This window comes from Pollachius pollachius (genome assembly GCF_949987615.1).
Source record: "Pollachius pollachius genome assembly, chromosome: 2".
In the NCBI taxonomy this organism is placed as follows: Eukaryota; Metazoa; Chordata; class Actinopteri; order Gadiformes; family Gadidae; genus Pollachius; species Pollachius pollachius.
The window spans coordinates 30,296,094-30,308,287 of record NC_136935.1 but is presented as its reverse complement, the minus strand read 5'-3'; the positions used below and the strand labels follow the sequence as shown (position 1 = coordinate 30,308,287).

Genomic DNA, 12,194 nt, shown 5'->3' with positions numbered 1-12,194 from the left:
AAAGCCCGACATTTTTATCGATATTTTGAAAGGGAACCATGTCCTTACACAGGTAAACAGTGACCACGTTTGTTATCTCGTTCCACCGCTAGCATTTTGTCGTAAGGACTGCCTTTCAAAATGCCTGCGGTAGCAATGTCTGACTGCAGAGACAGCTTCACGCTACCAGCGTCTGTCTCGTACGGTGTGGAATGAGAGCTCGTGAAGGGACTATTGCGCAAGCACGCAGGAGCGCTTGCTGCGCGCCTGCGTGCTTGCGCGATAGCATACTGCCTGAGAAGGCAGTATCGCTGTCAAATCTGTCCCTGGGCAAAGTGCCGTGGCGCCAAATTGAAAAAGGAACTATGTTTCGTTACCATATTTTCAGTAGTTGCGCGTAACTTTACTTTTTACATGAAAAAGTAGTTAGGTTACTGTATTAACGCATTACTTCGTTACGCGTTACACACAACACTGTCTACCAGTCACACGGTAACGTCAAAATCCATACCGTAGCACAAATTCACACTGGTGTACTTTCTATACCGTTTATACCGTAGGCCTACACCCCTACTTCAAATTGACGTTAACAGTTTCCATTAGACTCGCGTGGTAGCCAGGCGTCTCATCCAAAGGCGAGCTAAGTTGGCGCTGTGTGCTTCAAGATTCTGAAGCAAGTGCTGAGATTCCGATTGGCCCAGAGAAATGTCAAATATAACAATCACCCAATAATGTTTCATATGAAGGACAGCCTTCCCCGAAAAAAAAAACTCTCCGGGTCATTCACGCGATTCAAGTGAATGACCCAATTGACCAAGAAAACGGCGATTGTCGCCGAAAAGCGACAAGTTTGCAGGTATGACGCATACAGTGGGGCAAAAAAGTATTTAGTCAGCCACCAATTGTGCAAGTTCTCCCACTTAAAAAGACGAGAGGCCTGTAATTTTCATCATAGGTAAACCTCAGCTATGAGAGACAAAATGAAAAAAAAAATCCAGAAAATCACATTGTCTGATTTTTTAAGAATTTATTTGCAAATTATGGTGGAAAATAAGTATTTGGTCACCTACAAACCAGCAAGATTTCTGGCTGTCACAGACCTGTAACTTCTTCTTTAAGAGGCTCCTCTGTCCTCCACTCGTTACCTGTATTAAAGGCTCCTGTCTGAACTCCTTATCAGTATAAAAGACTCCTGTCCACAACCTCAAACAGTCACACTCCAAACTCCACTATGGCCAAGACCAAAGAGCTGTCAAAGGACACCAGAAACACAATTGTAGACCTGCACCAGGCTGCGAAGTCTGAATCTGCAATAGGTAAGCAGCTTGGTGTGAAGAAATCAACTGTGGGAGCAATTATTAGGAAATGGAATACATACAAGACCACTGATAATCTCCCTCGATCTGGGGCTCCACGCAAGATCTCACCCTGTGGGGTCAAAATTATCACAAGAACGGTGAACAAAAATCCCAGAACCACACGGGAGGACCTAGTGAATGACCTCCAGAGAGCTGGGACCAAAGTAACAAAGGCTACCATCACTAACACACTACGCCGCCAGGGACTCAAATCCTGCAGTGCCAGACGTGTCCCCCTGCTAAAGCCAGTGCATGTCCGGGCCCGTTTGAAGTTTGCTAGAGAGCATTTGGATGATCCAGAACAGGATTGGGAGAATGTCATATGGTCAGATGAAACCAAAATAGAACTTTTTGGTAAAAACTCAACTCGTCATGTTTGGAGGAGAAAGAATGCTGAGTTCCATCCAAAGAACACCATACATACAGTGAAGCATGGGGGTGGAAACATCATGCTTTGGGGCTGTTTTTCTGCCAAGGGACCAGGACGTCTGATCCATGTGACGGAAAGAATGAATGGGGCCATGTATCGTGAGATTTTGAGTGAAAACCTCCTTCCATCAGCAAGGGCACTGATGAAACGTGGCTGGGTCTTTCAGCATGACAATGACCCCAAACACACCGCCCGGGCAACGAAGGAGTGGCTTCGTAAGAAGCATTTCAAGGTCCTGGAGTGGGCTAGCCAGTCTCCAGATCTCAACCCCATAGAAAATCTTTGGAGGGAGCTGAAAGTCTGTGTTGCCCAACGAAGGCCCAAAAACATCACTGCTCTAGAGGAGATCTGCATGGAGGAATGGGCCAAAATACCAGCAGCAGTGTGTGAAAACCTTGTAAAGACTTACAGAAAACGTTTGACCTCTGTCATTGCCAACAAAGGGCATGTAACAAAGTATTTTTATTTTTTTTTCATTTTGTCTCTCATAGCTGAGGTATACCTATGATGAAAATTACAGGCCTCTCTCATCTTTTTAAGTGGGAGAACTCACACAATTGGTGGCTGACTAAATACTTTTTTGCCCCACTGTATGTAAATAGAAATGAGATGGGGAAACTTCAAGGGTGAAGCTGGTGAAGCTTTGTCAGGTGTGGGATCTCTAACCATTGTGTGTGACCAGCCAACATTTAGGATGGCCTTAATTTTATGTATCAAAAACAGGGATCGACTGATTATCGGCCAGGCCGACTACCGGTGCCGATATTCGACTATTTGACGCATATCGTCATCGGCCAACTCAATTCAGTCCAGTTTTATTGCAGGGAAGCACGTTAAGCGGTGTTTATACTTCTACAACTGCGTAATGCGCTATCCAACTGCGTAACCACGGAGCCCCTCGAGCTCTTAGGCTTTAAGGTGAAGGCTGATCAGCTTTTAGTGTAACGTTAGCCCAGCGGTCCGCTTTCTCCTTCTCTGGCTCTAGACGCTCAGCAGACTGTAGCGAAACTCTACAACCCACGACTACTAACGTTACTGTGAGGCCCAATACGTTAGCAGCAGCTGTCTGTTCCTATGATAAACACTGATTATTAAAGTGCAGATGCTGTAGGCTATTTAGTGTTTTTTAACGGCTTAATCACTTGAAACAAGGTTGCTGATAATATTGATTGGGAGATAGTCAGTGATAAAAGTAAGAAGTGTGTGTGAGAGAGAGAGAGAGAGAAATTCAGTTTGTTTTATTGCAGGGAAGCACGTTTAGGGGATAGCTAGAGAATAGTGTGTGTGTGTGTGTGTGTGTGTGTGTGTGTGTGTGTGTGTGTGTGTGTGTGTGTGTGTGTGTGTGTGTGTGTGTGTGTGTGTGTGTGTGTGTGTGCGTGCGTGCGTGTAAGCCACATGAGAAGCTGCAGAAACTGACAGCAAAGCACCGTCTGTCTGTTGAGAAAACTGTTGGACAATAATGGCTGTTTAACTAGGGAACTATTTATTTATTTAAATTTTCAGTCAACTTCATTAGAACACCCTGCACTTTTTGTTTTTGTTTGAACTTAAAAGAAAGATAAGTAAAAAATTAATAATTCAGTTCAGTTCAGGAAAATTTTAGTGAGCCATTTATTTGTTTAGAATGTGTTATGTTGCAAATCTGATAAGCTGTTGTGTTTATTAAACAACTTCATAAATTAAGTTAAGTGTTGGAGTTTGTATTATTCAAAATTTTGACCCCAATCTTTTCCCTTTTTCTGTAAATTAATATCGGCTCCAAATATCGGTTATCGGCCCCCTTGACTACTAATAATCGGTATCGGCCCTGAAAAAACCATATCGGTCTATCTCTAATCATAAATATAATATTTCATACACCACAAGGCAATGGATCCAACCCCAATAAAGCTTAATACATGACCACCAACAGCAGGAGAGAGTCCAGGGAATATTAACTTACTTTAATCCAGTCAATTTTCTCAACAAATATCGGCGCCAGCTTTTCTGGATACACAGAGACCACTTCCAGAAGACAGTACATAACTGGAATCCCTGTGGACGGATAACAGTGAAAATAATAACATCAAAATGTAAGAAAAACACAAACTCATTAAAAAATAATGCAAGGAGAACGTAAAACCTGAGGTGCCTTTACCTCCTATGGCCGACAGGAGCTGCTGCAGCAGGTCAATGTAAACATGCACAGGGTTGCTCTCGGCACCCTTTGACCCTAGGGGCTGGGGGTCAGAGGTCAGCAGGGTGTGGATGTAGCGGCCGATGGCGGGCGCGTCGTCCTGCATGTCCACCAGGTTCTTGGAGAGCGGCGTGGTGCCGGCGCTGTAGGCCAGGCACATCCTCAGGTAGAGCATGATCTGTAGACATAGGAAGAGGAAGCACAACAGACAGGTCGTCAAGGGGAGGCAGATGACATCACAGACGTTTAAACAATTTAGCTGCCTTTAAAGGTGCAGTGTGTTGAGAGTTGAGGTTGCAGATTTCAATCAACTGAATACCCCCCTCCCTCACCCCTTTATTTCCAATGAGGTAGGATAAGCTACAGTGACCGTTACTGGCCTGTAAGGTATTACGTATCATTACATGAGACAGCATTGAGTAGCCAGTGTAAAGTGATGAGGTTCCTTGATAGATTAATTTATTGTTTTTAGTTATTTAATCTGTCAAACTAAAGTTTACAAGTAAAATAGAGTTACGATTTTTTTATTGAAAATCTGTCCTCTTGTCCATTCTGGCCTGCTGAAGGGCTCATTCTACGGTAACAATTTAAATTTTCATGTGATTGTACTCTAATTAAAACATACTTATGAATATATATCCAGTAAATGCAATTACATCCTACCCACTGCACATACAAACTGACATTTGATAGAATGTGTACAAAAAGTTGATTTTTTACCTCTCGAAATGCAGACGGGTTAAACGGAAGAGTAGTGGTTCCTACAATGTACTTGGCGGGAGTCTTCAACCTCTGAGCGGCCTAGGAAATGAATGATGTTAGCTTATTCAGGACCACAGACTGTATGCAACGTATGCAATGCTTATATCCATTCAATATCTCATCTACATCTATATTCTGAGCATTTCAAACTGAAATGCCAAAGTACTTAATATCAAAAAGGTCTGACTACAGTTGTAAAAAATAATAAATTTCCTACTTTCTGGTCCAAATACAAAAAACATTCTAAGAAAGCAAACCTTGCAGGAACACAAGGTGGTAAACATTAATCGTGGGGCATAAATGTTGAATTTCTATAGAACATTTATCTTCCTAGGAAAACAATGTGCTTTCCACTCCAGGTAGCTGGGCGTAAGGGCCTTACCTTCTCCTGGACGTAGGCCACCATGTCTGGGAAGGAAGGCATGGGTTTGGATCCCTCCTTCTCTGATTTCTTGTTGGGAACAATCTTCAGTGCCCTCTGAGCTTCCCCAGCCACTTCCTCCCTCCTGGGATACCAAACACACACCCACTATCACCATCACCATCATCCACAACAGTTCACTGGGGTGAACTAAAATAAAAATAAATGCAACTCTAAAACAACTTATTGGATATTAAAAGGGACACAGTTACAGTGGTATGAATTGATCCTGGTTCAAACCTTTAATTCAATGCACAAAAACATAGGATAAGACGTGAGGATTTATTCAAAATGCCCTCTATGGGTTAACTGCATGCTTCAATTATTACTGCCAGTCGAAAATACATTCTGGCTGCACCCGCCTTAATCGTCGGAATAGAGAAAGCCTGAACAGCAATACAGCCACGCCCCAGAAGTGTGGCAGGAGACATTTTTTTGACATTTTGATAATTGGAGGGGACCAGCTCCACCTTTAAGGGTTCATGAATACAGACAAGTGATGTTTGGTTTGGGGCCCGTCGTGGTGGATGTAGCGTGTGTACGTACGGGTCTCCCGCCGCCAGCAGCAGCAGGTATCTGGAGGACACGTGGTCCCTGGCAAACACCGTGCTGGCAAACTTCATGGCCACCTGGCGCACCTGCACCTCCGGCTGGAGAGAAGGAACCCAGTGGAGTGTGAGGAAACGTACGGGGCGGTGCATGACCGTCCAAACGCGACGGCAACATTGGGGTTCAAAGCCGCAACCTTTCGGCTGAGAACCCATTAAACCGCTACTAAACTCTTCCTCCCTACTAACCCTACTACCCCATAATCACTCAGCTCTTACCTATTAAAGAATGAATAACCGAAGAGAACACTTGATTCTCGCGCTTGACCACAGATCTAGATCGAGCCGGCCGACCTACCTTGACGATGTAGGCTGCCACCAGGGCCTCCATGAGGTTGAGCAAGGCACCCTGTAGGTTGGTGTACGCCCCCACCATCATGGAGAGGGCCTCCTGGATGGCCAGGCGAACATCGGACTCCTCCTGCGATACAGCAGGGAAATGTTTAAAAAAACAACAATGGCAGAAGGCCAGTAGGGATAATGTCCAATGAGCCGGTCATTATTCTAAAATAAACTGCATATTAAAACAGGTACTTACTACACCATATATAGCAGCAACAAATGATTTCATGGATTGAAAACAGAGGTCTGCGATTCAGAAACAACAGCCTCCAATATCGTATACATCTTAATTACCCAAATTTACCTTGCACATTGATTCAAAGAACTGCTGCACCAATGCAATATCCTTAGTGAAGAGTTGGGGCATGCGGCTAGCAGAGAGAGGAGATGAGTACAAATTGAAATATACACAATAAATCTACAATTCAACATCAAATCAATAATACTAAAATAGCTATTTTGATAGTCAATACCTGGAGAGTTTCCCAACAGCAGAGTACGCAAGACAAAGTAGCTTAGGATCCTGCAAACAGAGTCAAGAGGTAAGTAGCTAGAAGTTTTATGGAAGGGGTCACAGAGGTAGTATGGGTGAGTTACTGTGGTATTATGGAAGGAGTTACTGTGGTAGTATGGGTGAGTTACAGTGGTATTATTCCAGGATTTACAGTGTTATAATGGGAGGAGTTGGAGATAGTATAGGTGGAGTCACAGTGGTAGTATGGAAGGAGTAACTGTGGTAGTCTGGGAGGAGTAACAGAAGTAGTACGGGTAGAGTTACTGTGGTAGTATGGGAGGGTCATTGCGGTAGTATGTGAAGAGTTACAGTAGTTGTAAGGGTGGAGTTAGAGTTAGTATGGAAGAAATAGCTTTGGTAGTATGGGAGGAGTTACTGTGGTAGTATTTAGCGTGGAAGTTGTGTTGTTGGATCTACCTCCTTATATTCATTGATGAGCTTGGTCAGCCCGTTCAGCAGCATCAGCCCAAGAGGTTTGTTACTGTCAGGGCACCTATTCAAATTTTTTACAAATTAGATGGATACAATTTTTTTTTTTTAAAAGCACATTGTTTGGTAATTGGGAAAAGGAAATTGACGGAATTCCAGGGAAACTTTAAAAACAAACTATTTGATTTCAACAGGACAAAAATGATAGTAAAATAAATACACACAATGTGTTTAACTGAGGTAGCTACTAAAAAGGGTAGTAAGTAGTGTTCTTACACCATACAGATGTGGTGGACAAACTGCAGGGTCAGAGACAGTAGCTTGTTGTTGGTGCTGGCTCCGAACAGACCATCATACACCACCTGATGACACAGATTAACATGTGAGGACACATAGGACACACACCCCCTTACTATGAAGACACATAACCCTGTGGCATAAACATTAACTTGAGAAGGTGTTGAAACAGGTGCAATGAATGCAGCGATATGTGCATGAGTGTGTGGAGTATATTTTATTCAGAGTTAGTATCTGTCCTAGTGAATCGTGCAAACAAGCTTGTGTTTGATGTCTTTATTTAGTGTTTATATTACGTGTTTAATGTCTGTTTTTAGTGTTTATATTATCACATGTTTAATGGCTTTATATAGTGTTTATATTACCACATGTTTAATGTCTTTATATAGTGTCTATATTAAGTGTTATTGTCTTTATGTAGTGTTCATATTACCACATGTTTATTGTCTTTATATTACCACATGGTTCATGTCTTTATGTAGTGTTCATATTATCACATGGTTCATGTCTTTATGTAGTGTTCATATTATCACATGGTTCATGTCTTTATGTAGTATTCATATTATCACATGGTTCATGTCCTTATGTAGTGTTCATATTATCACATGGTTCATGTCTTTATGTAGTGTTCATATTACCACATGGTTCATGTCTTCATATAATTTTTATATTTCGACATGGTTAATCTCTTTATATAGTGTTCATATTACCACATGGTTTCATATCGTTATATAGTGTTTATATTACCAGATTGTTAATGTCTTTATATGGTGTTCATATTATCACATGGTTATTGTCTTTATCTAGTGTTCATATTACCAAATGGTAAATTACTTTATATAGTGTCTACATTTTGTGTCAATAGCTTTCAGTTCATGTTACCTGGATGTTGGCAGGGAAGCACTCCGCAGCTAGCCGTGAGCGCAGCAGGTGAGGCAGGATCTTCAGTTTAACCCGGGTGCTCACTGGCTCGTGCTTGAGCTCTTGTTTTACAGCCACTCCCTAGAATCAACCCACACCGTCATTATGTTACATCATAAAAAAACATCTCATAAACATAAACTGACATGAACCGAGTCAGCTGAACACTGACCTTTGTTTTGAGGGGAATGTCACCCAGGTAGACCTTGTACATCTTGTTGATGATCAGAGGATTGTTCCAGTCAACAATGCTGAGGAGAGGAACACATGTGGGTCAGAGTAGAAGCCTTTCCATCAAAACATAATTAATCTATTTAAGAACTTCAATGCACCATAGTGAGGGTTTATATGTGGGTGGAGGGGATACAACATCTCATCCATTACAAGTTGTATTTGTAGTTTGTTTAGTTCATGATACTAAATCCTCTTTTTTGCAAGTGCTTCAACGGGGAACACCTGTGATGCCTTAATCTTAAACTATCAGGTTTTATGAAATGATAGTTGTATTAGTGAGTAATATATGTACACATGTATATAACGTATCTTTTATTGTATGTTAATCAACAGAAGGCAGCACATTGATGTATGACGCACACAGGGACAGCATCTTTGAGGATGCACCATGGACTCTGTGTGTGGGGGTAAACATCCCGGGGGCCGTGCCACCCACCTCTGTTTGCTCTTCAGCTCCAGGTCGGCTGCGGTGGCCACGCTGTGCCGGGTGTCGCTGGAGGCCACCACCAGGTGCACCACCGTCTCCACCTCGGGCACCTGCTCCGCCTCGATGAACTTCACGATGCCCAGCTTACACTGCCGAGAACACGCAGACGTCCACCATGAGTCAATGCAATCATGTCCATGAGTGAAAGGGGGGGGGGGGGGGGGGGGGGGCACTGCATACCTGCTCCAGCTGCTCAGCACTCCACTGGGCCTCTCCAATCACCCTCTTGGCAGCGTAGACGCTCATGCCTGGGGGAGGCTGGGGGAGACCCTGGCCAGGGGCTGCCCCAGCCACTGCACCTCCCTGGGGGGAGGGGGGACTGGGTCGGGTGGGTGACTCGTTCAGCACAAACCTGCAGGCAAAAATAACGATTTGACTCCCCAGGAAGGTTTTGAATATGAATTAAATGCTATAAAGAGGTTTTGGAAATGTATGGCAATATATATCAGAATAAATCCATATTTATCCATAGGAGAGTGTGCTGCTGCTCACCCATAGGGCATGAGAAGGACCTCCAGCATGAACTCAAGCAGCAGCTGGACTGTCTTGGGTCTCTCCATCAGTATGAAAGGAGAGGCCTTCTTTGAGGCGTCCCCCGGGTACTTCATGTGGTACAGCGTGGGGATCAGCAGGTGCATCAAGCTGGGGCCGGAGGGAATTAACAGAAGAAAGAATAAACTCAAACATTAGGATCCTGGGAGGAGACTAAATACACTACAATTCCTAAGACTTGAATAAAACCATGAACATTTATTGAAATAAAAGGCACCAATTCTGAAATATGGTGCGTCTCAAAAGGCAACAGATTCTCTCCGTTGTATTTATTATTATACATGAAACAGCAATGTACGCTGTAAAGAAAAAAATCGAAATAACTTCACTCTGAAAAGAGTAGGTGATTTTTCTTTCTTGGTTGGAAAATGCTTCCTCTTGTGCGACTGTTGGTGGGTGTGTGCTCTGTGTGTGTACCTGTCCTGCTGTGGCTGTGGTTTACCCTCCATGGCAGTGAGCAGAGTTGGGGCGAGCTCACATTGTTTGTCCACTTCTAGACGGGGGTAGCCCATCTTGATGTAGATGATGGTGAAATTCTAGAACAACAAAAACACACATACATGGTGACAACCCGCACCCTGGTCAACAACGTACACATTTCTATAAATAGCTAAACTGCTCTCTGGTCACAGTCACGTGACCCTATAAACACCACTATCAAAGTAGAGAATATCCTTTTGGATCACGTGGTCCTATTTTAAGAGCCTGTTGATGGCCAACAGGCAACGCATTATGAGTTAAATGAAAGTAATATATGCAGATTAAACACAATTCAAATGTAAATACATTTCACCTAAGTAAGATATACAGTTGTGCTGCATTTAATATTTGACCCTGAAATATTTTCAAGATAACAACGCCTTAAATGGCACGGTTTAAGCAATGGCAAAATTGAAAGAGTTCCCCGGGACCAATTATCTTCCAATACAGGAAGGTACGGGACTCATATTTCACAATCTTGTATGCAACATTAAATGCGGTGAATCCATTTGCTTTCCTATGGGTTTTGCTTTCGTACAGAAGACGCTGGGCGATCTCACTCTCTGCCACATGATTATTATTTTACCGTAACAAAGGAAGCGGCTGCGGGGTCCTGGTACTGGACGAGGAGGGTTTCCACCGGCAGTTGGATTCTGGGTCTGCTCTTGATCCTTTTGTTCAGGTGGACCAGCAGCTCCATGACCTAGCACAACAGGCAGGGAAAGGTCAACGTTTGTTAGCAAGGAAACACTCATGATACAGTAACTCCACTGTAATAAGAAAATGACTTCAAAAGTGATTGTGTATTCTCTTTTTGAAGGATAATTAAATTAGCAGAAAATCAGGTTTTGGAATTGTGGTTGCGTGAATAACTGACAGATAATACAAATCCCTGTTGGATAAATAATGTGTGTGAAATAGAAAATCTCAGTTTTGATACAAAGCATGCTGCCAAATATTAATCTATGTATTACCTTCTTCCGTACGCCCTCTTGGACACTGGAGAGTTTAAGGAGTACAGGGGGTAGGAACTTGGATATAATGTCCTGTAGCTGGTCATCTGTTTCTGCATGGCCCAAGCGAAGGAACACTCGTTCCAACTGATCTGTCAGACAAAGGAAAACGACATGGGCCTTAAAGATCTGTTCCACTCTGTCAAAGAATCACCTGCTATGCTCTGACGAGTCATTGTTTAAAGACAGCTACGTTTTTGTTCATTTAATGGTAGTGATGCAACTCACACGATGGGAATAACTTGCATGGCTTGCACTGTGAAAGCTGGCAATTAAGATCTAAAGACATGTTACGATGAGAGCTAAATGGAAATTACTGAAATAAGAGTATTCCTAGATTTGGTGGCTCTGATGAGCGTGTCTTGTGCTGCAATTATCACCAAACATACATGTTATGTAGGCATGCCTCACTGGGGCTACACACTGACTCACCGCTGTTCAGACTCCAATCTCACATGACAATGTGACAATTCAACTCCGTGTTTCAATAACACATTAACGGCACAATAAACACACCATTCATGATCATTTAATGGCAAATTATTAAACTGCGATACTTTCATTTTCACCATGACTGGGAAAATGGCCTCTGACGTTAGCACGCTAGTTAGCAAAGGCCGGTAGCTTCCCATGCTAATGTCCCTGCACCAGTCTTTTAAATGTAACGTTACTACAAACGTGTATTATTCATCATCAGCTGAAATGATAACATTAGAAACAGCAGTTCACTTAAACAGACGCCCACCAGTCACTTGCACAGGCAATACTGAAATAGATTGAACAAATAAGCACTAACGCAATAGAGAAACTTACTGAGTTCATCCTGAGCAGCCATATTTGCAGAGTCACTGGCGACCCTCCCAGTTTACGGAGCGCTACTGCACGCCGGTGTGCCACTCCTCTCAACACACAGAATACCCGTCCGATCGATGGCATACTATTGATAATACACTCCATATACCCAATAAAGAGGACCAAAAGTATCATAGATTAACTCTTTATAATTGTACGTACGAAAATCAATTTCATATAGGGAACTACTGTTTAGTTAAACAACGGGTGATAAAGTATGTTTCACTAATTTAAACACATTATTATTATTTGTCTAATTAATCAAAAAAATATATTTTAAAAGTATTTTACATGTATCCAATTGTTTTGAGTTACAGGTGGGGACTCTTTTCGTACAAG

General features: G+C 42.7%; 1 protein-coding gene across 1 annotated transcript in view; it reads right to left on the bottom strand.

The window, feature by feature from the left end:
* ecpas (Ecm29 proteasome adaptor and scaffold) overlaps positions 1 to 11,846 on the bottom strand; it is a 29,733-nt gene extending 17,887 nt beyond the window's left edge. The window contains exons 1-19 of the mRNA XM_079729417.1: positions 11,817 to 11,846; positions 10,965 to 11,095; positions 10,577 to 10,693; positions 9,928 to 10,046; positions 9,451 to 9,600; positions 9,139 to 9,310; positions 8,908 to 9,047; positions 8,410 to 8,488; positions 8,199 to 8,318; positions 7,296 to 7,381; positions 7,008 to 7,083; positions 6,550 to 6,599; positions 6,381 to 6,447; positions 6,033 to 6,155; positions 5,673 to 5,776; positions 5,088 to 5,211; positions 4,664 to 4,744; positions 3,905 to 4,121; positions 3,710 to 3,801 (exon numbers count right to left, since the gene is read on the bottom strand). Coding sequence (XP_079585543.1) covers positions 3,710 to 3,801; positions 3,905 to 4,121; positions 4,664 to 4,744; positions 5,088 to 5,211; positions 5,673 to 5,776; positions 6,033 to 6,155; positions 6,381 to 6,447; positions 6,550 to 6,599; positions 7,008 to 7,083; positions 7,296 to 7,381; positions 8,199 to 8,318; positions 8,410 to 8,488; positions 8,908 to 9,047; positions 9,139 to 9,310; positions 9,451 to 9,600; positions 9,928 to 10,046; positions 10,577 to 10,693; positions 10,965 to 11,095; positions 11,817 to 11,838 — 2,070 coding nt within the window. The 5' untranslated portion in view covers positions 11,839 to 11,846. The remainder of the gene's footprint in view (positions 1 to 3,709; positions 3,802 to 3,904; positions 4,122 to 4,663; positions 4,745 to 5,087; positions 5,212 to 5,672; positions 5,777 to 6,032; positions 6,156 to 6,380; positions 6,448 to 6,549; positions 6,600 to 7,007; positions 7,084 to 7,295; positions 7,382 to 8,198; positions 8,319 to 8,409; positions 8,489 to 8,907; positions 9,048 to 9,138; positions 9,311 to 9,450; positions 9,601 to 9,927; positions 10,047 to 10,576; positions 10,694 to 10,964; positions 11,096 to 11,816) is intronic.
* Positions 11,847 to 12,194: the final 348 nt, after the last annotated feature.